The sequence below is a fragment of the Tinamus guttatus genome, unplaced genomic scaffold (assembly GCF_059628265.1).
Source record: "Tinamus guttatus ecotype Peru unplaced genomic scaffold, ASM5962826v1 Tinamus_guttatus_pri_ptg000710l, whole genome shotgun sequence".
Taxonomy (NCBI): domain Eukaryota; kingdom Metazoa; phylum Chordata; class Aves; order Tinamiformes; family Tinamidae; genus Tinamus; species Tinamus guttatus.
Window position 1 is genome coordinate 5139931 of NW_028289244.1, and position 26878 is coordinate 5166808.

General features: G+C 48.2%; 1 protein-coding gene across 2 annotated transcripts; it reads right to left on the minus strand.

Annotated features, from left to right (window-relative positions):
• Positions 1-1179: 1179 nt before the first annotated feature.
• Positions 1180-26878, minus strand: ADRB2 (adrenoceptor beta 2). Of its 2 annotated transcripts, XM_088536775.1 has the most exons (2): positions 25637-26878; positions 1180-1525 (listed from the first exon to the last, which is right to left on the minus strand). In XM_088536775.1, the coding sequence occupies exons 1-2, from the start codon at positions 26796-26798 to the stop codon at positions 1491-1493; spliced, it is 1197 nt and encodes a 398-aa protein (XP_088392901.1). In that variant the 5' UTR covers positions 26799-26878; the 3' UTR covers positions 1180-1490. The 2 variants fall into 2 exon arrangements, with proteins under 2 accessions (XP_088392901.1, XP_088392902.1); XM_088536776.1 differs by lacking the exon at positions 1180-1525 and having other exon boundaries at positions 25617-26878.

Consider the following 26878-nt stretch of genomic DNA (forward strand, 5'->3'; position numbering starts at 1 on the left):
GCTGACCACAGACTCCCAACAGATCTGCTTTTGCAACGAAACAGGCAGCTTTTATTTCACCAAGGCGATGTAGAGGCGAAGAGACAGGCATCGGTGTGCACCTGCTTTGCAAACACACAACACGTGCCCCTTCCAGCTGCGGACACATCTAGGGAGGGTACTGCATTAGCAGCTTTGCATCAGGCAGCCAGAAAATAAATAAATAAATACAATTGCACATGACGGATGGGTTTGGCGCTGGAAGCCCGAGAGGGACGACGTGCAAGACGGGCTTCCCAGTAGGGTTTGGTGCTGGCACGTTCCACGCAGGAGTCTGTGAGCAGGTCACGGAGCAGAGACCTGCAGCCTCGCAGCTGGGCACAACAGTCAGGATACCTTTTGCCATTGAGGTGCAAGTTTTCCTGTGGTTTTGAACCATTTTCTTCCTTTGATTTCCTGTCTGAGTTTCTTTTACTCCTTCTCATCCTGTTTATTTCTCAGATGAATGAATTTTTAAAAAATCCAAGACATGGGAATTGAGTGTCCAGCTTTCCCACAGGCTCATTTCAACAGCCACGGGAAAGGTCTGGATGTTCTGCAACGTTTTGGGGCTTCAGTGTCCAAACTTGGTGACATTAGCATATGACTCCTTGCAAGTTAAGTACCATCAGACTCAAGCTTCTATTTCATCTAAGTCCAGGCACTCCAGTTTGGGATTCGTTGGTATAAAGAGCTTGTGAAAGCCATGGTTATATCTGCACTGTGCAGTGTCAGCCGCATCCAGCAAAGGCCACTGCCCTGAACAGGATTTGTGCTATCCCAGTACTTCTGTCTGCTTGGCTGCTGCACCCCACATGCAGTACGTGTAGGCCTAAGGAGAAAGAGGGGCAGACAGAGGAGACACTAGTAGGAGAAATAAGCACGGAATAAATCAAAGCTACCTTCCATGAGCCTTTTCTTTCTAGTCTTGGTTGGATTCTTTCATTTTGAGCACCAGCCAGCACGCGGACAGGGCACTGTGGTCTCTTGACCCGATCATAAGTGACCTTGCCACATCTCTTCCAAACTAGCCACTGGAGAGGGCCAGGTGGCTCTGACATTCCCTTCACTTTCAAAAGTGCTTTGCAAGGACAGTGTGACAGGGAAACCCTACAGCACCTTTTGTGCTGATTTGGACATTCACTTCCTTCCATTCATGGGGGTCTTTAAACTTCTTCCCAGAACGAAGTGGGTTTCATCTGCATTGATGATGCTTCTCTTAGCACTGGTCCCTCATCTGTGTCCTTCGCTGCTTGAAGTGCTGGTAGAGCTTTTCCTGGTCCCCTGCTAATCCTTCATCAGCTTCTCTTCCAGCAATGGACTATGGGCTATGGGTAGGGATGAAGACATTTGCCAAGGCAATTACTTCCCACAGCATCCCCAGTCTCAGAGAAGCAAGGCCGTGCTCCTGCTTGATCTCTTCAGAGCCCTCATGAGCTCAGGGTGGTGAGGAAGAGAGTCCATCAACCCATTCAGCTGTCAACCATTCCTGGACACCTCGGGATCTCTGTGGGACAGAGAAATGAAAAAGATACATCAGTTTAGTAGACATTGGGGATAAAGGGATATTCAAACACCAAAGCCAGGAGACAGGTAACTATGTAACTGAGTGATCTACCAAAGCATTTGGTAGGGATTGCATCCCCTGGACAGCTGGGTGATTTAGTACCCACAGGTACCCAAAGTAGACGCCAATATAGATTGTGGATATATCTGAATGATGATGGACATATTAAATGAAGAAACGGGAAGTGAATCTTCAGGGTGAAAAAAAGAACAAGTAGTTGATATGCTTGTGATTTTGTTTATTTGAAAGTAATAGTTTAATAAATATATGTCAAAGGTTATCGTTGATTGGAAGAAGCTTTTAAAGACAGAATGATTCTGAAGAAAGGAAAAGCAAAGCATCTCTGTTCCTTGGGAACACACGGTCTCCCTCAGAAGAATTTTGGGTATCCAAACGACGTTATATTTCTTGCGGAAATGGAAGTTGAAGTTCTGATATGAAAGAGATGATTTGCAACAGTGCCAGTTGCCAGCAGTTCTTAAAAACATCTATCTACATCCATCTGCCCTGCAGTGTCTGTCCACCCATCCACCCTTCCTTCCTTCCTTCAAGCATCTTTAGCTGTGATGTCCAATCTCTGATCAATTTTGCACCCTAACGTGAGCAAATGGGAGGAAGAGTCCTGAGTTCTCTGAGGCAAACCGGAGGATTTTGCAGGTTGGGCTGTTTCAAAGGGAGGAAAACACGGCTTTGCCCACGGTTGTGGTTGTGCAGGACAGAGTGACAGGGGACAATATGTGTGCATGGGATTATTAATGATGGGGCAACTCTTAATGTTAGGGTGTAACACTTCAGGATGCAGAGTTAAACTGAGCACAAAATCAATAGTACTCTGGAGAACTGATTGGCAAGGAGGATTCTACAGTGCAAAAAAAAAAAAAAAAAGGAAGAAAAGTCTTTCACCTTTTATATTTCCTCCTTCTGGAAAAAAAGGTATCTATAGACTGCAATTACTACTGTTACTTCTGCTGGTGCAGCTAGTGCAGTGAAGTGTAAACTTAGGCTGGCAATCATTAAACCAGGGTATGGAAAAACTGATTTTCTAAATCAGTTGTATTTAGACGATTTGGACATATTAACCATGTTATCGTTTAGTTTTGCATACAGGGCACTTCAGGCTATCAAAACCTAACAATGCCACAACTGTGGCCCAGAAATCTTGCAAATCAAGAGCTTTTAGAAAATCCTTGAGATTTCCAATGCAAAATAACAGCAGCTACCGCAACTCCAGTGATTTCAATCGACAATTCAGCCCCATATAGTCATGCAGAACAGTATCAAAGGCTAATGGTTTAACAGAGGAAGAAAACCATACCCAAATATGAAGCAACAAAGATTAAATCAGTGACATTCTGCAATGCGGTATGCTAAGCATGCTGGAGGCTTTCCAGAACAAGGCTGGAATCTCTGAGCAAGCTTCTCTGCCTTTTTCATCAAGTTGAAGCCAAGGGGCTCTTCTTTGACTGTCCTATAGATGGAGCTTTTAAGCTTACAAGGAAACTTGAACCAAGCCGCAAACTCCAAGGGCAAAATCAGTTTTAGAACGAGTTTGTGTGGAAAGAAGGAGGGAATGGGCTGAACAAATGGCATGTGTACATTCAGAAAAGGGAGCTCTGAAGCAAGGCTAGGCTTCTAACTCTGTCTCCCTCAACCCCTGTGATTTAATTGCCTCTTTTTCTAATTGGAACGAGCTTTGTTGCTTGTAATGGAGCTACTAAACATCCTCATCCCTCACAGATCAGTCTCCAAGGTCCTGACTTGGTTCTTACTAAGAACAACCTGAAAGAAGTCTATGCTTCTCAATAGCTGTAGGTTTCATGACATTATTATTCTAATGGTGACTTTTTAGTATTCTAAATCCAAGCCATGCATATTAGTTTTGATAGGACACATAAGTCCTATGGCCTATTTCTGCTCCTTCATTGGATAAGCTTAACTTTTGTAGTCAGGTTTCTATGACAACAATCACAGTTTTGTTTCATGACTATTTTCCTGCCAGCGAATTCATCATCTAAGTTTTTCACTTCTACAGAGAACAAAAAGGGTGGGAAAAAATTGGGTTGTATTCTCTTAGCTCAAATTATTTTCTTTACTGCATAACACAGGGCTGCTTTCCACTGTGTGGAGAGAGAGGGGACAGCAGCATGTGCCTCTGGCGCAGGGACCATCCCTGGTGAGACCAACAGCTTGGGTTCAACCTTTCCGTCCCCGGCTCCTCGCACCAACGTGCACCTTGCAGTGGGCATCCCTCCCTGCAGAGGAACAGCAGGGGCTTGGGAACCATCTGATGCACCAACTGTTTGGAGAACAGGCTTATTTTCCTTGGTCTGTAGACAACCGCTGGGTCCACACCCTTGGACAGTGAGTACTGGGAAGGGATGGACTGCAGTTCTTCTCAGGGTTGGCTGGTTCTCGTGCTGCCTGTGACCTCTGCCAGCGTAGGGAAAGCTGCTCTGGGAAAAGAGCTGGATAAAGAAGATCCTCTATTAAATAAATAAAATATATATATAGAGAGAGAGAGGATAGGTGGAGGGCTTAGTTACCTCCAACTCATATGGTCCTATCCTGCTCTGTGACATCTCCAGACTACCCAGTAGGTCAAACAGACCCTGTTTCAATTCACTGACTTTAAAGCAGTCGTGTTACACATGGCTGCATTTCCCTGTATGCAAACTGAGCCACTCAGTGCAAGAGCACGCTACTGGAAAAGAAAGTCACTTAGGAACAATTAGAGGATTGGCCAGATGCCAACAGAAGATTGCCAGCCAGCTGGTGTAAATCAGCCTGTCTTCACAGACTTGAACTCAGCAAAGCTGCTGGTGGCTGAAGCCATCATCTCACCCTGCACCTTCCCAGCCAGCAGCCACCAGAAACCCAGACCCTCCAGGCCAAAGTCCTTCTGAAGAGCAAGGTTGTATAGGAAGCCCTACAGTTAGCAGGTTTCAGCACAGGTTTATACTGGAGAGCAAATATATCAGAAGCAAGACTGCCTTTCATGTTTCCTTCTGCTTGAATCTGCAATCTCTGGGCTGATGCCTCAGCACATCACCAGCCAGTGTTTTTTACTTCTAGATCTATAGAAGGCAGGAAAATCTAGAGAAGTCATCCCTATATGACTCTCCTAAATGGTAATGGTTTATTCTTTTTCTTCACCAATGCACTGTGTATGTGGAGCTCCCTGGGACTCAAACTATGGTTAAAGTAAAACTCATTTTCACCAGTACGGTGCCAGTGAAATGTAGAGCTGTTCTGCATTTCCACCTGCGTATCCCAGAGCAAAACTTGGCCTGCCGTTCAGTAACGCAGTGCTAGTACACGCTGCGCCCAACCACTTTTGCTCTTGCTCTGGTGTAAATCAGCAGCAATACTCTGAAGTCAAGTGGGCTAATCGTCCTTTACACTGCTATTGCAGCACTGACGTCAGTGGAGTGACTCCAGATTTATGTTAGTGTCACTGAGAAAGGAGTAAGACCTAGTTGATTTACACCACTGTAAAACTGATGTGCAAAAAGAATTGGGTGTGCAGCACACCGCCCTATCCAGGCATTGATGGAAGACAGGGCTAACTACCCAAATAACAGCAAGGCCTGAAGAATCCTTATTTATGGTTTCAGAATGTGTACGCACATGTAGGAAGGAGGTTTGGAAGATGGCAATTAAAATAAACAGTGTATAATTTCTCCTAAACATCTGCCTCGTAAAAGCAGAAAATCAGATGTTGCCCTGGAATTCGTGCTATTTACTGCCCTGGGTAACCCAGTGGGAGTGCAACTTGCCTGACCTCTTTCCAACATTTCCTCTGCTCTGAGACCTGAATTCCTCAGAGTTCACAAGTCCAAATATAATTTCTGAAACAGAAGCCACCTGATGAAATCTTGCAGTCTCTGTTCCTGAGTGGTGTCTGTCCACCGCTGGAAAACCTGTATTTGCTCACAAGCCAGACACGAGACGATGGACTGACCGCATCCCACAAAGCAAACAACGTGGTCCGGGTATGGGACATGGATCAGGTGCATCCACCTTGCTGACTATGTAGAGAGTTGGATTCTGCTAGAGGGCGGCCGTTCTTGAGGGTAAAGAGCTGATGTGAAAATAAAAATGACCTTTTCGGTCAACGGGGACTTACTATCACCCTCACAGCTGCAGCAGGACTTAGAAATGCCCTTCAGCCATTCTTGCTCAGTTCATCCCAAATTCTTGTTTACACAGATGAGCTCTATAAGCCAAGATCCAGATGCCCCTGGGGCAGATGTTGCACAGATATGCTCTGAAACCAGTTCAGAAAGCTCAAAGTGCCCAGAGTTCTACCTCATTATAATGAGATTTGTTTCACCTAATTTAATCACCTCCTACACTGTGAAGATCTATCCAAGGTAGTCCTCTGGATTTGCTTTAGCACCAAAGAGATCCAGAACCTTCTAGAGGAGCAGTTCTCAAGTGAATGCAGATATCTGCAGGGCTGCATGACTCATCTCCTAACTAGCAGCAGGTTTTAGGGTGGAATGAGGGCATGACAAATGGAGTTTCACTCTAGAGCCTTCCAGCATCCCTACACTAACCGGACAGTTGGCAACCTTGCATTGCACAGTCTCTGCTTCTGAACAGGGGACTTACATCCTTACGGTGTTCAGTGCAGGCTGTCCACAGATTCTCTCCTCTTCCCTTCCTGCTGTTTTCAATGTCACACTGAAAATTCTTGCTATTTTATCAGGTTTCAACAACCTGTCACCTACTACTTGCTAACAAATCTTGCTATGATCTTTAAGCAGCATATGTTGAAGTGCAGGATGTAAAAAGGGTCATAGGCTGCACTAACATGAAATGGGCCATCAATTGCTTCTTCACAGATCAAGGTAAAAGAAGAAAAAGTTGTTACTGGGTGAGAAGCTAAGCTATGTTTTTAATGCAGTGGCAAAAAGAACACCAAGACATATCAATCAATCTTGGAGGCTAATTTATGACCAGACTTACTTAAGCAGAAAACGACATCTCAGAAGGAAGCACCTGGCAGTGCCTCTGCACACTTTATAATGTATTAATCAGCTGAGGAGCTGGCATTTCTCTCCTGTCACTGTCCTTTGAATCAGTTTGTGCTTATTTTGTGCTTACTTTGTACTCCTTCCCCACGAGCTCTCCTAGGGGAGCAGGGATCCAGCAGCCAAGACAAACTTTTTGACACAACTTTCAGCCAGTGTTAGCCCTAAGCACAAGCCAAGTCCTCCTACCCAGGCACTGATTTAGCTCAACACTTCTGCTTGTTGGTTATCAAACTTCTTGAAAGATCGAAGTCGTCTTTGCCATTTATTACTGGTTAGAGACCACAAATTTCCCACCCCAGCTTCGCTCTCGGATTTTGGGGTCTCAGTGAAGATCTCTGGCTGTTAAATTCATGCATGTGACAGTCTCCCCCTTAGTGGGTCCTCATGTACTTTGGTGAGAAATTATGTCCACACTGAATTCAAGTTTTAAAGGACTTCTCTTTTTCCTGGCAGTGGGTCATCAAAGTGACTCTGGAATGGAGCCAGAATGTGGAACAGCTGCAAAGCAACAGGATTTTAAAAACAATATTATCTTACTTCTCTCTCTTCTTTGTTTGCCCCAGCTTTTCAGAGGGGGTATGTTTGGTTCTTTCTGGATTTGAGGAAAGTGGAATGGAGATTGTTTGCTTTGCCTTTTTAATCAGTAAACAGATGGAAGGTGTTTTCCAGAACAGCAACAATTCTCTCTGAAAATGTAAAATCCCAAGGAGCTCTTGACTGTTGGAGAGTTAAGAGATCTGTGAAATGTTAATAGAGGGATGGAGCAGGGAGAGGGTGTTTTCTGTCAAATAATGATTTTCCCTCCCTGCATTTCCCTGGTGCCATGTGCCAGAAGGTGTGCTGCTCTTGTGCCCTCGACCCTGTGCAGCAAACAGACCTCTGTCACAACTGTGACATTAAGTACCAGTATGAAAGGAAAGACTGCAGCAAGAGAAAGCACTTTATGAGGCCTTAATGGACGAGGCTGACTCTGAAATATGAGCAAGTGTATGCACACATTATTACACATTATACAAGGTTACAATATGCAAATATTATGGCAAATGGTTTTCTACACAGTTGGGAATATTGGAAAAAGGCTCTGTGGAAAAGCTGCAACAAAACCAGTTGACAGGCACTCGGTCCACACTGTTGTGTTAACTCAGGTGCTACACCTCGCCGCTGGAGCTGAATACACTGCCATTCTGGCCAAGTATAGAATACGACCAAGTGTAGATCACCATGTATGCAGGGTTTTATTATGCCCTTGAGCTACAAAAACATACTTTCTTATCAGAGCAAAAGACATTTCCTTGTGGTGTGCTGCAAACCCCAAATGATGACAGAGATAAGTGTGTTATTATATCCAAACTCCTGCACACAGATAACATAGACAATGATGTTGTCGGTTTGTGGCAATTTCCTCTCTCTGCCGGGATGCCAATAGATTGTAGACTTGTCCTTAAGATGGATTTGAACCCAGTTTCTCATATATTTCATTCAACTCCTACAGGCTTAAAAACAAACAAACAAACTGCTGCAATGAGTTGGAAATCCTTCTCCCCATAGGAATAATAGAATATTCAAATAGTACCATTGCTCCTCTACCCATCTCTGTATGCAGCAGCCTATCAAGGGAAGATGCTGGGACAGGATTTCAGCCCTTTTCTGCCCCAGTCAAAGGAGATATAGGAAGGGGTATTGATATGCATCCCTTTGGGATAGATCCCCAAGGAGGCATCTCTTAAAAGTTGCCGGCAGGGGCTGATTTCCCTTTTCCCTGCTCCTCAACAAAGCCTGGTACCTAGGAGTCATCAGTGCCAGGATCAGTAATGGCCCTGGACCATGCTAGGAGGAGTGTTGCCCTGCATCCACCAAGGTCCATCTCTCACGTGCATTTCTGCTCCGTGGCTGTCCCTCTCGCAGGCATGGTTCCCATGCAAGACTCCAGTGTAGACCATCTCCGATCCCAAGGGCACGAGTGGAGCATACTCAGATATGGGAAACGCTTTACAACCTTAAAAGCCAAGTCCCTTATCGCCAGGCAGCCCATGAACCCAGCATAGGCTGCAAGCCTAGGCAGAGTGCAAGGAGGCTGGACACTCTTTGGCCACTCTTACGAGGTGCCGTGCCTCAGCGAGCCACAGCAGCACAATTGATTTGCTGTGAACTCGATACTCTTGGAGTTTTCCTTCATGCTGGGGAGTTGCAGAGCCCAGCAGAGCCTCACTGGGGAAGGGGAGGGTTGGTTTGTGCCCATCCAGCCCTGACAGTCTTGCCAGGACTTTCAGGCTGGGCTCTTCTTGCCACCCAAACTGCCTTCGTGCTGCTGCTCTTCCTCATTTGAGCAAAGCCCCCTGCCCGCAGCCCGCCCATCGCCAGGAGGAAAGAGGAAGGCACCAAAAGTTCCACAGGAACTTAAGGAAAAATTTCTTACCAGTGAGGGTGCCAGAGCACTGGAACAGGCTGCCCAGAGAGGTTGTGGAGTCTCCTTCTCTGGAGATCTTCCAAACCCGCTTGGACGCAGTCCTGTGCCACGTGCTCTAGGTGACCCTGCATGTGCAGGGGTTGGACTAGATGACCTCGAGAGGTCCCTTCCAACCTTGAGCATTCTATGATGATTAGCCTGTTTGTGTCATCATCTGCTGATCTCAAAGAACTCTGGAAAGAGCTGCTATGCCTTTCCGATGAGGGGTTATGATCTGACCAAGGTCACCCAGCAAGCCAGGGCTCCTCCAACAGCTAAAGACCAGCTTCCAGTTCCCCTGGACTCAAGCCAACTCTGCACAGTTCTGTCATCTCCAAATGAATGTGTGAGCTAATGCTAAAACCAAAAATACAAATGTAATATCACATCTGCAAGTAAAAGGCCAGCCCTTTCACTTATGAGAGACTATTCCCCCAAACCCTCTATTATTCACGTGCTTAATTTATTGGAATGTGGGTGTGGTAAAGAAGACAGGATAATGGTTGACCAGGAGAGATGTTTATAGGAGAAAGCACATGTTGTTTGCTCTTGGGACTCTATGTTACTGTTGTATTATACAAATTCATATTCAAGGAGAGCATCCAGCCCATGAGACACGTCAAGCCCATGAGTTTCTAAGGCTGAATCTGATGACACATTTTTAAATGTCACCACTTGGAAATGAAAGAGGAAGCCACCACTATCTGTTCTGATCATGTTGTCCTACCGAGGGCTGTGTGATCACACTGAGTACCCAGAGGTGTGGTCCTATTGCAAAAACAACCCCACAGTGTTTCGGGGGTTGTTCATGCCCAACAATTTGGGTTTGTTCAAGGGCTCACCCTGTTTCAGTCAACCTGGCAGATGTACATATGCAAAGAATGATTCCTTTAATGAATGAGAATTGAAGTAGAAAGAGAAACTGGTGAAATGTAACATCTCTGCAGGGCAGGAAGTGGCCTCTGTTCTCAGGAGTGACTACAGGACTCATAAAGGTCAGGGTTTCTTTTTTAGAGCCTTAAATTTTGAAGACATTTGACCTGCGAGTGGAAAGTAACAGATACACTCCTGTCCTTTGGGTAGCCAACAGCAGTTTGAAAACCTGACACTGGCACAGACACTAAAGGCTCAGAAGTGAGCAGGCAAAAAGAGATAAGAAAGGTTGAAATAAACCCACAATTTTTAAAGATTTCCTTCACGCAGACACTGGAGAACTCTTAAGGTTTTTTTAGCACTTGGGGGAAGAGCAGTTACACAACCCTGAGTGATTCAGCAGAGACCATTCAGAGACGGTGTCAGCAGCTCTGCTACCCCAAAACACAAATATGGAAAGGGGAACAGAAACAGCCTGGCCTTCCCGTCTGGGGAAGGTGGAGGTGACAATAACCCTCTCATAGCTGGTGTCCTTCCTGCCACAAATCCCTGATCCCAAGAGGCACTGCCTAAAGCAACCTGAGGTGCTGCCGGGGCTCTCCGGTTGTTTTCTCTGCTCCGTAGTTTCTTAACTATTTCCTGCAGTTAATAAAAGCCCGGAGACTCCTGAGTGGCCATGAATGTGTCCTGCTCCTGCCTAGCTGCAGATCCGTGAGGAAACTGAACGTGGCCGAGCCATGCGGAGCTGAAATTCCTGCCTGGGATGGGTGGAGCCCAGCCCAATGGTTTCTAATGCATCCAAACGAATGGAAAGTCCTATTTTGAAGACTGAACAGCATGTTAGGCCTGTGCGACATTCTTCCAGTAGCCTATTTCTGAACTGCCCTTACATAACAGTGTATGGTTACACTGTGCAGCATCTAATGCGCTCCTTCCTTCCCCCTCCTCAAACAATGTAGAATTAATTAGAAAAAAAAAAAGAAGAACCAGTTGTTCTTCCTACTTGGACAAGAGTAACTTAAGGGTAACAACATTCATTTCACCCTGTATGTACTGGAGTTACACAAGCAACTTAAAAGGAACCTAAGTGGCAATTTTCCGCAATCCTGGCTGTATTGTTGTTTTTGGGAGAGTATTGCTCCTGGGAAGCCCAGAGGCTCTGTCATCCCACTAAAGCAATGAGGAACGCATTAGAATACATGACCCTGTGAAGAAGGAGATGGAGCCCTGGTTGCCTGTTTCTTCTCTCTTTTGTAACAAGTCTCTGGTAACTTTTTCAAAAGCAGCTCTGGAGCTTAAGAACCGTTTTCAAAATTGCCTTGGGAATTTGTCCACTCCCCAGATAAGTAGCTGTTATTTGCTGAGAGTAAGTTTGGTTCCTTTTGCCTTATCCTGCTCATCCGCACGGGCGGGTGGAGCACAGGGGTTTATGCCAGGGCTGATAAACACTCCCAGGTTTTACAGGGCTAAACCTGTGCAGGGAACACACGGCCTCACCGGCGCTGTGCTCTGGTTTCCTTCATCAAAGCAATGCCGGGCACCTGAGCTGCTGGCTGGGTTGATGGTATCATGGACAGACACAACAGAGCCCACGGCATGAAGGCAGCGGCCTGGAATCCACGGGTGGAGCGGGCATCACACCTGGATAAATACAGCAGCAGCAAGAAGGCAGGTTTTCCCAGGGCCTGCTTCAGAGCTGGTGGTTGCACCACACCAGCCCTCAGGGGCTTTTCTGCATTTCTCCCTGGCAAGCAGCATCTTAAGTGAGTGAGCAAATGCTTGGCATCTGCCGCTGAGATATAAAAAGACTTGCATGCAAGGTGGAGCTTGGCTTGTTGATGAGCTCAAGGTTTCAGCCACAGTGACCTGTAGCACTTGATGGATGCGCCCCCTCCTTCAGCACCCCTGCTCTCACCCTCCTTCATGAGCAGCTGTTTCTGCCTTCGGTTGACTTTTCATCCAGTGAACCCATTGGTTTCCAACACAAACCTGTCACACATAACCCAACAGTAAGAGCCGTTCTCCTGGTCCTTGGGAAGTGGGACAACCCTAGGAGAAGCTAGCAAGGGATGCACCACTCTGCCCACGTTGCTCTGATGATCTGATACAGAAGGGCTTTCAGGTTTGTTATATTTGAATCAGTTTCATGGTTATCACTGCAGGGAAATTCGAAGGCCTGCAACGTCCCATCAGAGACTTACCAGCAGCTCTGTAAAGTTGTCTGGTTCCTCCCCACTTGACCTTGACATATAAAGGCTCACTATGATGGTGAGAGGGAATAGCAGGGTTCAGGATCCCTGGGGTTGCTGACTGTGTGTTAAAATGACTAATAAAGAACCAGGGATGTGCACTGAAACAATAGTTTCAGAAGGATGGCAATCCGTCCAGAGAAAGTCAGTGAGGGAATCATAGCTGAGCTCTTCATTAATTGCAAAAATCAGATGTTAACAACTTCCCTGTAAGGAAGATAAAAGGTGGAGCAGGCAAGATGCATATTTCTATTCAGTTCTATTAATCTTGCCTCACAAACCAGTCCAGCCAGCCCTTGAATCACTCAGCAGCTCCTCTCGCAGTTGTCTTTATAATTAACAATAATGCACAATTCTGCATAGACCCATGAACGGGGACCGTAACCCTGCCACGAAAAGCACAGCAGAGGGACAGGAGAAAGCCCAGGAGGTGACAAGCCAGGCACCCTGCACGTCTAGAGCAGAGGTGCCCAGGAGGGAGACGAGCACATGCAGCTTTTAAAAGGAAAAGCTCCCAGCTTCCATGGCAGTTCATGCTGAATTCTCAAAACATAAAGCAATATCTGATAGTTTTTAGCAGAAATGTATACTCCGTTTCAAAAGGGGACAAAACTACAGCAATTTGGTATTACACTAGGGATCAAATGTAGTGATCAAAGAGGTTCCCTAAAGATTTTCTGCTCGCAATGAGCCAGAATATTGGCTAAATCCACCAGACAAAATGAGAAAAGAATGGAAAGGAAGGACATAAAAGTGAGGAGCAGTTCAAAAGCACAGGAAACACAATGCAGGAAGGGGCTGGCTTTGATATTTAAAACCATATAGACACAAAAGAATGAAAGGAAGATGGCAATTTTTTGCCCCATACTGATCGCACAAATGAAGTACGAAAATGGTTGTTCTGAAGGGACTGAAACAGAAAAATGATGAGCAAAGTGCTAAAACAGAGAGAGCACAGGAATAGGAAAAAAGGTGTCTAAAATATCTTGGACTGCTTTTTCCAGGGAGCATCCCATTGCCCTGTTGGGGCAAATGCAGCATTTATGTGCTTGTGTTTACACTGCGGTGGAGGAGCATTCTAGCAATGCCCAAAATGACCCAACAGGTCGAGTTTCTATTAGTCATTTACTTGCAACAAACAGTAACTGGAACTCCTGGCTAAAATCACTGGGGATTTCCTCAGGCAAAGCCATGGCTCGGACCTGGCTTTGCTGATGCTATAATTAGCATGTGAAGAAAAAAGTGCCCATTAGCATCCCCGGGACTTCTCTGGCCCGATTCGCATTGATGTTCATGATGCAACTGCTTCCTTAGTGCTGCTTTCTTGTATCGCCCACAAAGGAATGCGGCATCCCTGAATGAATCACACAAGAAGCAGTGGGGAAGGAAGTTCCTTACAAACAAACCTTTTTCCATAGCCAGTTGAAAGAAGGAAATGGGGCGAGAAAATTTTAACGAGTACTTAAGGTTAAGGAAAATGATAAGGTTTTGGGGATGGGTGGGCAGTTCTAAATTTGGCAGCATTACCCAAGGCTATCTGACAAATGCAACACCTAATGACTTTCTACTGCTAATAAGAATTGCTCTCTTGGTCAAAACAGTTTCATTTTATCTTTCAGAGATATAGTCCTGGTCTCTGCAGCATAATGACATAATGATAGTCATCCTATAACCTCACAACACTCTAGGTAAGCCCTGGCAAAGTCACAAAACGGTTTAGTCGTTAGGTGAAGGCGTAACAGGTTGAGGTTTAGATTCCTGGTGCAGAAGCCAAGAAATGACAATATCTGGCAATTGGGATGCACCTTCTATCCAAGCTCCCTGCCCTGCAGAGGCCCCGGGCGCCTGGCAGGCTCCATCTCCCATGCAAGTGCACTGTGGCTTCAGGACGTGCAATGAGTCACTACCTCAGATCTCTCAGTGTCTAATCCGGTGCCTAAATCCTACATATTCATCACTTCGGAGCACAGTGAATTTTTCATGCTGTATATTGCAACATAGCAATCACTCCACGTGAAAGCTCTGGGGCTTTAGGCAGAGGTCTTGCACAAAGCCTGAAGAAACATTTTGGTGCCAGGGACAGTGTAACTGTTTCTCCAGGAGGACTACAACACCCCAGATCAAGGGTATCTAGACATTACTCCAAAGGGGCCTTGTACAGTAGGACAAATCCAGTCTGGATCTGAACCCATGGATCAATTCACATCCCTAATGGGCCAAGGGTACCAAAGAGACCAAGGGTACCAAAGAGACCAAGGGTACCAAAGCCTTTTCTTCAGCTCTCCCATGCAAGGCAGCTACCTCCCTCAGTGGGAAAATCCCGTTTTTTCCCACTTGCCATCTCATAGCTGCATCCCCTGCTTATCACCAAGGCCGTGGCTGTGCCAGGGCAAGGGGAACGCTCTCCAAGCTTGTCTCTATCTGTCAGACACACTCACCGCAGAGGCCATGTAGTTGCAGAAAGACAGGAAATGCCCCCTCTAATGATGCCCTTGCATCAGCAGAACAGCCTCTGAGAAAGCAGCAGGATGACTGCTCATTTGAGAGAAAATCATAGCTCTGCACAAAGCGTCGGGAACCTGGGAAGGAACCGAGGGAGTGGGAGAAGATTGCAGATGTGTTGCCTCATCTAGTCCTGCCTTGGGCCAAGGCTTGGGAGGGGAGTCTCCAAACACACAGGCTTGTCTGCGACTTCTACAGGGAAGAGGAGGGAAAAGAGGCCACAGAAAGAGCCGGGCTACGGGACTCAAGTGTCCCAAATCCAGAGGGGAAAGGATGGAAAATAAGGGGAATAAAGAGAGTATAATAAGATTGATTTTTTTTTTTGGTAAGGATAGCAGGCTGCCTTCATCTGTTGCCCATCACTGATTTGCACTGGGTACATCTAAGTACAGGAGGGGAGTCCTAGTAGAAAGCACATCAAAATACTTTTAAAAAATCTTCTAAATCTGTTGGTATCATAAGTTAAAAAATACCGTTAATGCCAGCAAGAGAACAAACGGGCGTTCTGCAAGCATGTCTGCCCCGAAGTTTGCAAATCGGCTGCTCATCTCCCCAGCTATGGCTTTTATTCCAAAAAAAGAACCCCACACTATTCTTGGCAGGGATTTTTTTTTATTGGCCATTTGTTTTGCAGTCCTTTGAGGGACAGGCACAAGCATTTCACTGATAGGAGCTCTTTAAAAAATGCAAACAGGGATTGCCAGGTTTTCCACATGACTCCAGCAGGTGAGGTTCCAATAAAACAGCATCTACCTGGACACTTGGCATCGCCCTGTGGGACTGTGCAGCACAGCCTGCTTCCCATCTCCCTTCCTGCCCAGGCCTCTCTGTGAGACCCTTCTTTGCTTGGTCATCCCCCAACCCAGCTGCTTAGCATGCAATTCCCCCACTCCTGCACCACCATATTCCATATTTGATTCCAAGCAAGCAGAGAGGCTGCTCTGCTTGCCTTGAAATAACTGCCCTGTGCTCCTGTGAGCTTTGTTTCATCCCCACGTATATCCCTGGATACGCTTTTGTGTGCATGCTGTAGGGTTTGATGACAGTGTCTGACTCTGAAACCTCCAGAGCAGAAAGCTTAAGTCTCTAACCCACATTGAGACAAATGCACAGAATAGTGAGAGTTGTAGGAGACTCTTCTGACCTATATATTAGGCAGACCTATATATTAGCAGGGAGGCACCAAAGCCTCCACCCCTCTGATTTTGCAGGAGAAACTGGAAGGAGGAACATTATGGCCCAGCACACACCTCTTCTTACTCCATGCCCATGCAAAGGGGGATGTCACCCTGATGCTGGGCTGCTCTGCAGCACCCGTCTCAGGTTTGCAGCAGCACTTTTCCTCCCTGAGTAAATCCCTGGCTTTTCCTCCCATGCCAGCAATATAAAGGAGCCATAAAGTTCCTGGAATGAGCCTGCTGAAAGTTTTGGCTGGCAGGGAGAATACCTGAGCCTTCTCCAGGGTCAGGCTGGGCTGGGGCATGGCTAGGGAATGGATTTATCCTGCTGTCTTGTGATGCCTGGCCCTGCGACTGGAAGAGTGAAAAGGTAACAGACGGACACCTAGAGAGAGGATTTGCTGGATTTTTACCCATCAGGAGGTTCAATTGTCTCTTTGTCACTCCTTTCTGTTGGAACCCCCCTCCATATACCGTCATTAGACCCGAATGCTGCGTGCATCCCAGCAGATTTACTCAGTAGCCAGTGGAACAGTGCAGATCCTGTCCCCATACAAGTCTAATTTGAATACCTAAGTTTAGTCATTTAAATCCATACGTGAAGTTTGAAGATACAGTCAGCTCAGTTTTCTTGCTTACCAGTTGCTTGCAATCAGGCAGCTCTAATTTACCAATATTCATCCCCAGGAGAAACCAAACCTTTTGCAAGGCACCAAAAATCGGGGAAATTCTGCCAAGGAGCCTGTCTTCTCATTATCAGCTGAGATGTCACTTGAACAACACCCTGCTTTACATCTCACCAGACTCCTCTTTTAGATTTGGGTGTTTGTTCTGCCTCGGGTGGAAAAAAATCCAGCTCCAGGTTGTCCCTGGCTGCACCACGACCTGGTCCAGCCAGGCGAGATCTGATGCTACCTGGCACAGGGTGCTCTCCCTGCACCCATTGCTCGGGTGGTTCAGGTTTAAACATAGCCCTGCAGCCCTGCGCCAAGATCCCGTCCCCACCTCCTGCCTGCTCCTCTATTCGGTGCCCGGATCATTTTCCCGAGGTGCTTGATTGCTGGGCCAGGCCTTAATGCTGCAATAAAACTGCACTCGTTCTTTGTGACAGAAGTGAAATGATTTGAAATGGAAATACTTGATGCCATTTATGGGCAAACACAGCATGTTTTACTTTGATTGAGGTTGTTTTTCCCTTCCTCATCGTGAAACGGGAACCTCTCTGCAGGGAGGCGGCATGGTGTGGGGCGAAGGAGGTTAACTTTAAAAATAAAACAACACTCACTTTCTCTGCTCTAAGAGCATAAATTAAGCCTGGCCTCTTGCCTTACACAGCTCCACCAGCACCGGAGAGGTTCAGCGGGGCTGGAGGTCACTCCTGGAGGTTTCCAGGCTATAAATACGTAACTTAAGGATCCCCCTTTTAAAATTCCCCTGCAGGGACTGGGACCCACACGGGTTTTTCACGGTTTTCAGCTTTTCCAATGAGTGGTGCAGATTGTGTCACACAGTTACCGAGGACTAGCCCCTCTCTGTGTCACCAAATGTGACGGTTCTGGCATGTGACAATCTGTGCCCGAGCCCACCTGGAGCAGGACATGGGGTGGAAGGGAAGCACTGAGCAAGCAGCAAGCGAGAAGTCATTTGAACCAGGAATCACGCGGCGACCAGCTCGCCCTATGGCCTGGCACGTAAATGCACGGAGGCTTCACGGTCTCTGCTATGTGTAGAAATGCTTCCTTTTTCTGCTGCACGTGTTTTAGAAATATCTCTCTCACTGAGCAATTTGCTTTCAGGGTCAGGCTTAAAGCAACTTATTTAGGGTTTCTGCTACAGTTTCTCATGGGCAAAATCACCAGTCATTTCCAGACATAAGTCAAGTAAAACAGGATGGGAATCACAGACTTCAGGATATTTTGCACTGGTTTGGAAGGTTTTCTCAAGGATGTCCTAACCAATTTGCTGTCCACACACCATAGTTCCTCAGATGCCTGGGAGCAAATGGGACCTCCACCCAAAAGCCCCCAAGCAGCTGAATGTTGTGGAAGGCAATTGCAGCACACTGCTCATGGTAGGCACCACTTGCACTGACACCAGTGGGCTTGAGAGGCAGGAAAGGTGACGTGGTGGCAATGAGCAATGTTTCTGTCAGCGTGGCTCTCGCGTGAGTCAATGATTGCAAACTCAAGCTGAGGGCTGCCCCCATGCAGGCATGGATAAAGCATTTCCTTTAGCCACAGAGCAAAAAGATTAAGGAGGGATTTTCACACTTGCACACACTTAAGAGAAGAAAATATTTACATGAGGGAGAAAGGACTTGGCAGGCCCTTCCCTGAGGCCCTGTTTGTTGTCATGCGTTTCTGAGGATTGGGCTGTGGAGTTCAGCAGCAGAGCCTGAATCCTCCTGAGATGCCAAGGAGATGCTGTGTGCAATGGGCTGCATTTATGGGCTGGTTAGAGATCCTCTCTCCGCTGTTCCTGCTGCCTACGCCTGCAATGAATCGTGTCTGAGAGACTGCAGAGAGCTCTGGCAGGGCAATATCCTTGGCACCACTGCAAGATCAGAGTCGTGTAGGGCTTAGTCCAGTCACCAACGGTGCAGGAAGCACCTCTTTGGACCAAGCATCATCCACAAGACGAGATGGGATGTGAAACATTCTCCAATAACACCCCATTTTTAAGGGGGCAGCGGGGCTGGATGGCAGCTCAGGCTCCACATGGAGATGCTGAAGGAACGACTGATTCCCACTTCAGGACACGTACAATCAGCAACTTCTGGCAAGGGCTCTCTATCCCTTGAAAGCAGTTACAAAATGCAAAAATGATTATGATTTGGACATCTGCTGCATTTTGGAAGTGCCTGGTTTAATCCCTGTCCGTCTAAGCTGCATAACGGCTCCCTGCTGCTGTTTCTGGAAAAGAAAACCTTTGAAACATGCAGGCCACACACTGGCCTTTGTTGCCAACACTCTCAACGTGGTCCAAAATGACACAAGAATGCAAAATTGTTGTCGCTGCAACATGCTGGGCCAGGATCCTGGCTGACATTAGCCACGTTCTTTCTTCACTACCACCTGAAGCAATGAAGGCAGCAGGACAACAGGGCTGGGCAACAGAGGAACAGGCCAGGGGAATAACATTCCCAAAGACCCCCAGAAGCTCTACTGATCCTTATCAGGGGATAAACCAACCTGGGACAGTTCAAAATGACCTGTGCTATTGTGCTACTGTCATCCTCTGCTCCTGCAATGTCATGGTAGTGACCGCATTGGGCCTAGCAGAAAAGCTGTGCAGACGTTTTCCAGTGTCTCACATTCCCCAAACGGATGGTCTCAGGACATCTGTGTTTCTCCCAAGTCCCAGGGAACTTTGGCACTGAAGACCAACAACAACGGATTAAAACCTGCAAGTGCGACAGGGCTTCTGCAGCCCTGTCCAACCTCAGGAGCTGATCCAGCCTGCGACTGTTTGAAGCCCAAACAGCCAAAATAGCAGCTGGGTTTTTACAAGCCACTCTGCCTACAAGCCTGGACACAAAAGGTGCGAATGAGAACAGCCCTCTTACCCAGGGATGCTAAACACCAACTTCCTCACTTCTTCTAGGCAAGGAGGGCTCCCAGAGCCTCAAAGAATTCCTGGGGAGAGTCTTGAAGCATTTACAGAAATACATCTAGCATTTAAGCAAAGACACTTGTACAGACATACCATAAATATGCTTTATTTAAACACAATGTCAATCAATAGGACCTGCAATAAATACTCAAGCTTTTGACCATACATGTTTTCATCTATGTATCTAGCATAACAAACCACCTTTACATTTCCTTGTTTATATACAGATCTATATATCGCTGTATATAGATAAGGGAGATATATACACACACATATACACACATATATCTAAATATATATGCACTTGTGCAAAAATTGACCTTACCAAGGACAGTAACAGTAAATATTTCCCAATCCACTCTCGCTGGCACTGGCAATATTGCACTGAATTTTAACTGTATGCACCTGCCTTTGGGAGGGTGAGAAAACGGGAGAAAAACTGAAATTGCATGCATGGAGAAGCAGCAAATCCGCTCTTTTCATGATAAAGAAAGGCTTGCAAAGGTGTAGTGCTTTATAAAATACTGAGCTTGAATCAACACCCTTACACACAGCAGTTCCAGTGGACACCCACTGCCAAACCCGGGTGCATTAGGGTTGTGTCCAGCTTGTACAAATACATCTTGCAACATTTACCAGGAGAGATAACCTCCTCCGAGCTATGTGTAAACTCCAAGTTTCCAGCATGTACAGCTCTGTCTAGACCCAGGCCATGTTGCTAAGACCCCAAGGAAGCTCCTGTGTTCCTGACCCAGCTGGTTGTACTTTGTTCTGCTGCAGGCAAACACGAGCCTCGGTCCATGAGCTGAGGGTGCAAGAGGAGACCCTTGTGCCACAGAGCCTGTCTGGGCACCCAGCAGCAGCCCAGGCCCTGGAGCAGTTGTAGAGCATCTCTTGAGAGGCAGCACTAAGCAAAATACTCGCTGCCCTGGTCTGTAATAGCACTGAAAGCACCTGCAGGTTTCCTGGGTGCCCAGAGCAACTGGCCACTCCGGAGGAATGTCTGTGATGAGAACAGGGTGTAGCTACCCCAGCTGCCAAAGGCCTCACAGCCTGGGATGGGTGTTCTTTGCAAAACACTCACTTTGCCTCCAAGAAGCTTAGGGCTAATGCTCGCTTTCAAAGCAGCTCCACTGAAAAATAACAAGGGGAAGAAACGCTCAGGCTGCTCGGTTCAAGTTTCAGAAACAGCCGGGTTTTCACATCAAAAAGGCTGCTGCACTGGGATGAGATGCCAAGCAGTAGTTGCAGTCCTACTCGGGGACCTGAGGAACCACATATAAGTGTAAAACACAACAATGAAAGGAACCTTAATCCTTAGGAAACACTGGTGTCAGGGAGCCGGGGGGCAGGCCATTTCTCCCTGCCAAGAACAACACCTCATGCCAAGGTGGCTTTTCTAAAGGGCTCTGTCATCTACATCTCCAGAAGTGCCCTGGGCCCTGCAAACTCAAGGCACAGGCCCTGGTGCACCTTTTCTGAGCCAGCAGAAGACACGGGCCAGCCAAGGAACAAGGTCTGCACCAGGACTGGGTGCATCTGCAGTGGCAGCCAGGAAGCCTTGGCTTCCCCGGTGTTTTTAAAAGGGTGGCCCTTTCTATCTGCTGACACAGAGCAGAAAAGGGACCTGCAAGCCAGGAGAGGCTCCCTCTTGCCAGAGGAATGAGTGTGCTCCTAACCTCATCTCCATGGGAGATGGATTCATCATGCCAGTGAAAAGAAACATGCAGAAGCAGAGGATGGCAAAGAGGCAGAGGGATAAGAGTCTTTCCCTTAGCCGCCATGGGTGTTTTTGGCTCCCGGAGCAGGAGCACTGTAACACCAGAAGGGCAAGACATGCTGGAAGAGGGATAGCAGCCTGTTTACTCCTAGCCAGCCCTGTCAATACTCTCCTTCCACAGCAAAAACATGTCCCTTATAGTAAATAAATACATAAATAAGCCCTTTGAGAAACACACTGGCCATGACGTGGGAGAGCTGAGGAGCACGGCGTGTGCTTGCTCACACATCCACCCTCCCTGCAGAGAAGCAGGGCTCTGCTCTCTCCACTGCAAAGCTCTGGCACGTTTTCAGGTTCTCAGAAGGATTTGGGAACTTAGTCCTCCTCGTTCCCTCTCTGCCATACCCCAGGTCCCAACAGCCACCGTAAACAGGGGTCCCACGTGCACAAAGGTGCTGCTGAGGCTGCAAGATCTGCACGCGACTGCGGTCACGGCCGGGACGTGCCCGGCGCTCCCGGCATCCCACAGCATCGGGAATCGCCTGGATTGGCACCGCTGTGCGCTTGTCACTGCCCAGAGCAAGCAGCCAGCTGCAGACCTCTGCAGTTCGTTATTTTGGCATAAAGGCTTCCACATTAACCACATATTGGGACTAAGGAAACCAGAGACGAGGCAGAAACAGAAATCAGGTAACCAGCACAGAGAATAACCTGAAAAGGAAGGAGGAAAAAGCCACATCTGAGCCTGAATTGGAGCCTTCCCAGATACAAGGCTCTCTGCTCATCCTCAAAAGAAGCTCGAGTCCAGCTCCCAGGTGGGCTCTGCATCCACAGCATTCATTTGCCCAACCATTTCCAAAGCATCCTGGTACTGAAGCAAGTGTCAGAATTATTATTTAATTTTTGGTATTTCATCACCGTGACTTTCCTCAAGTGAAGTCGCTGCTGTGTGTTTTATTACATATATTTAAACTGAGGCAATTCTCTGCTAGCCTAAAATCCTACCTATCCTAGAATCACTTTATCCAGCTACGGTTCTGATAGCAAAAATAAAATTATCTTTTCATTAGCAAACAATTTAATAGGCAGAAAGATTCCTTCATGCAACTTTTATTTTTCAACCGTGGGTCTGGGCAGGTTTCTCAGGTGCGACTGGGCTGCTATCACGCTATTTTTTGTTTTTATGTGAGATGTCTCAATGATTGCTGGATTTCAGGAGCTAATTGCTGACCACCACGTCCAACCCCAGCTGCCTTCAGAACTCAGCAGGTTCTGAGGTTCATACAGCTCGGATGTCAGCAGTTTTACTCGTATCGTCTTAGAGGAGAAAAATCAGTGGAACTGCATTGCGAGCCCAAGGTTTCCTAACACTGTTTCAGAGCCCTACATCAACTAAGAGCCAAACATCTCCTGTCGTTTCCACATTTTCCTGCTCTGGATAGTGCAGTGGTTCTGAAACAAGCCAGTTCCTCGCCTCTCAGCCTTGGCTACATACAGCAGCAACATCTGAAGTGTTAATATAGGCAGCCAAATAAAGAGAGGAATTATTTAGACAATCAAGTCCTGGTCCACAATACATGCCTCTGAAATGCAAACAATTATTAATAATAGTAGAAATGCATGCAGCAATTGAAATGTGGACAGTGGATTTCTCTGTGCTGGCAGCCTCTCCTGCTCCAAATTCGGTGCAAATTTGGCTGCTGAGCCCAGGCAAGGCAGGCATGTCCCCATTCTGCAGCCAGCTAGTGCTGTCGGACACCCCTTGCCTCTGTGCTCTTAGTAACACTAACCTACCTTGCCCCTGGGTATTACAAAATATTATGTGGGTCTGGGCAAGATTAACAAAGTAAGAAAAAGATCAATTGCTACTACCAAGAGGTTAATTTTCACATCCTCATGAGTGCTACACAATAATAAAGGACCCGCACTAATCTAAAGTGCATCTCTAACCAGAGTGTGGTTACGTACGTGTACTATACAACATAAACCCTCATGTAGCATGAAGCAAAGAGCACCTAATTCTGCAGGTTCCTGGGGCTGTGTTGGGTTTTCCCCAGCACGACAGCCTGTTAATGTTTATCTGAAGAGCAAACGTTTTTGTCAATATGGGAGCTTCCCCCTCCAGCAATCGCATACCACAGCATGTCATCACACCCCTCTTTTGATTAAGCAGCACAGACAGTAATTTAAGAGCGAACTCAAAGGAATTCGGGCACACTCCAAGGCTGCTGACATCCCTACAGAGGCAGCGGGCAAGGGCACAGCGCGGCCCCGGCATCCCGACACTCGAGTTGGAGCTGACAGCAAGAGGCAGGAGCGAGGAGCCTTCTCGGACACATTCTCTGTCTCTGCCTGGAGTCCTGGACTGCAAGGGGAGCTGAGCCAGCACCCGGCACAGGGCTAGAAAAGGACTGGACTTTTACAGCTATTGCTCTGTCTCAGCACTCTTTGCAAGCAGAATCAAGATTTGGAGAACAAAAGAAGGGAACACCAGGAGTTTTCACTCCCTCTCCCATGAAATCCTGGCGGGACCTTATAATTCAGTGTCAAAATCTCAAAGAAGTTTGTCCCTGTCCTGCACCTTGCAGCAGCTGTGGCAGAGACCAGCAGGTCTCATCATTCATCCCATCTTTAGGGGTGATTCCCCTCGGTGCTTCCAGGGGCTCCCTCTTCCAGGTACCAGCACCAGAGCAATTGAGACCCCCAGTCACAGAGGGATTGCAAAGAGCAGCCAGGAGACAGACCAGGTTCCAGATTCCGACCTCCCAGGATGGCGCAAGCTGCTTCCCCGGAGCATCGTCCCAATCCCCCTTTTCTACCCCTAGAGGAGGGGGGCACAAGTATCCAAGGGATGTGCACAGCACCAGCCCGTCCCCTGCTGCCTTCCCAACCCCTCTCTGTGTCCTCCTCTGCCGGGGACCCACCAGGTCCCCAGCGCCAGCAAAGTGACTGCAGAGCAGGGCAGGCGCTTGGATTATCCGGGAGCCCACACAGGGGATGCCAAGCGTCTTTCCACGGGGCACCACAGCCCCCTGCCCAGGGGGCAGCTCCCGCCAGCCCATTTATCCCCTGCAGTTTCTGGAACGATGTGGCACGTCCATGTCCTCCCAGCCCTCCCAACCCTTTCAAACAGCAGCTGAGGAGGGATGGCGACGGGCACGCTTTGTTTTCCGAGCCCGGCTTGCCGGTTTCCTCCAATTAGGGACTTTCTCGGAATAACTCCGCGGCAGCAGAGCCGCCCCGTCCGCACCTGCCCGCCCGCGTCTGCCCCTTTGCTTCCCCTCTGACAGCGCCGGGAACTCGCAGCCAAGTTTTGCAACCCGAGAACAAAACGCAACGCCTGCCGCGAGGGGAAAAAACCCTCCACAAACAAACAAACCAACCCAAAGCCGTCCCGGGGCGGCAGCTGTGTCCCTGAAGCGCCAGTCCTCTTAGAAAGAAAATAAAAGAGTCGCCTCCTCTCCCGCCTCTGCGGGTTCGCTGTCACTTGAGGGCTGAGGTCAAACAAACTCAACAGTTTTAAAGGCTGGAGGAGGCTTTGGCCAGAGTCTGCACAAAAGGATGGTCCGTGATTTTAGCAGCATTTCTCCCAGCTTTCCAGTACCACATTGCTGATTCCCACAGTCACAGTCTCGTATTCTGGGCAAACAGTCCATTTATTTCTATTATTATTTCAGATGAAAATCCTACAGCACTTGGCAAAAAGCATTCGTTGTGTCTGGGTGCTGTTCAAACGGCCCCACTGAGGGCAATAGCTGCAGATCTAACATGGTCCCTCCGAGCCGCGCTCAGACCCTGCAGCCCTGGTCCTAGCATCCCTTCTCAGGGCTTTTCCATAGGGCAGCATCTCCGCACTTTCCTGGGCTGGATAACACTCAGACTCCTGCTCAAGGCTGCGTTACTGGCCACGAGGGGTCCTAGGGGCGCTTGGTCGCGACAAGGGGACGGGGAAGACTTTAAAGGAGCACGCGGTGCCCCCGAGTGCTATCGCCGGGGCGGGCAGGGGCTCCGGCCCCGTGCAGGGCTCCCCACAGCAGCAGCCTGCATTCACACTAAGTCCATGAGGTAGTTCAACAGCAAGCACAGTCAGGAAGCTCCTCCTGGGATGAGCTTTATGCACAGCCTTAAAATACCCCCCCACTCCGCAAGGAAGGGTTTGCCTCTACATAGGAAGGTGCTGCGGTATTTGTCACTCTACAAAGCACCGGCCTATCCGACCCTTCCTGGAGCAACATTCCACCTGTTTGCACAAGGCTTGCTGAGGTTTAGCTTTCTTGCTGCCACCAGATTTTAGATGCATTTTAAAAGTAGATCGTTATTTTTCTTGGGGGGGGTTGTTTTTCCTTATATAGAGAGAAAGGCTCGTTTTTATAACCAACGTGTGCCACACCAGAGCCCATCACGTCTCAAAGCTACCCACTAGGCACAGTACCTTTGCAGTGCAAAAAGTCCTCAGGGTTTGGGAAGGAGCCTTCTTCGCAGAGCAACTCGCAGGTTTTATCCGTTGCCAAGGGGTAGCTGTTGTCCTCCTCGTGGTAGTCGCCCCTGCCGTTGCTGTTGGAGTACCCGTTGGCGTACATCTTCAGGGCAGACCTGCGGAGGCACAGGAGCTCCTGGAAGGCATACCTGAAGTCCGGGCTCCGGCAGTAGATCAAAGGGTTGAAGGCAGAATTAACATAACCCAGCCAGTTCAAGAGGATGTACACGTACTTGGGTATGATGTCATCCTGGATGACGTGCACAATATTCACGATGAAGAAGGGCAACCAACACAACGTGAATGTGCCCATAATGATGCCCAGGGTCTTGAGAGCCTTGTGCTCCTTCAAGCAGAACTTGGAGGAACGGCGGTGCCCAGTTCGCCCGTTCTGCTCCTGCTCCTTGTTCTGAATGTGAAACCTCCCCTCGCTCTTGTCTATCTTCTGCAGCTGCTTCTTGGCCACCTGGAAGACCCTGGCATATACAAAGACCATGACCACAAGTGGCAGGTAGAAGGAGATGATGGAGGAAGCAATGGCATAGGCTTGATTGGTGAAGAAGTCGCAGCACGTGTCTTCCTTGTAGCACCGAATGGCTTCAATACGCTCTGCCCGATACCAGTGCATCTGGATGGGCAAGAAGGAGGTGAGAGCAGAAACCACCCACACCACCAAGATGACCACTCGCGCCTTGCTCTTGGTGAGCAGGCTCTGGTACTTGAAAGGGGAGGTGATAGCGAAGTACCGGTCCACAGCGATGACACAGAGGGTCTCAATGCTGGCCGTGACACAGAGCACATCCAGGGAGGTCCAGAACTCGCACCAGAAGTTCCCAAAATTCCACATCTCCATGATGATGTGGCTGGCACCAAAGGGCACCACACCCAGCCCCATCACCAGGTCCGCGCAGGCCAGCGAGGTGATGAAGTAGTTGGTGACGGTCTGCAGGCGCTGGAAGCGGGCGATGGCGGTGATCACCAGCACGTTGCCGAAGACGATGACGAGCACGATGAGGGACATGAGGATGCCCATGCCCACCACCCACACGTCCCGCGACAGCGTGGGGTCGGCGGCGGCGCTCGCGTTGGCGCTGGCGTTGCCGCCCGCCACCCCCATGGCCCCAGGGCCCCGCGCATACGAGGCGGAGGGTGCGGGCGGGCTGGGCACGGGCAGCGGCCCCGGGCTGCGCTGTGTCC

What these genes read in the sequence shown, in the direction of transcription:
- ADRB2 (XM_088536775.1), bottom strand. Translation starts at nt 26,798, where the DNA reads ATGGGGGTGGCGGGCGGCAACGCCAGCGCCAACGCGAGCGCCGCCGCC. An exon ending in GGACTTTTTGCACTGCAAAG is followed by an intron (nt 1,526 to 25,636) that starts GTACTGTGCCTA and finishes TCTGTCCCACAG; the next exon opens with AGATCCCGAGGTGTCCAGGA.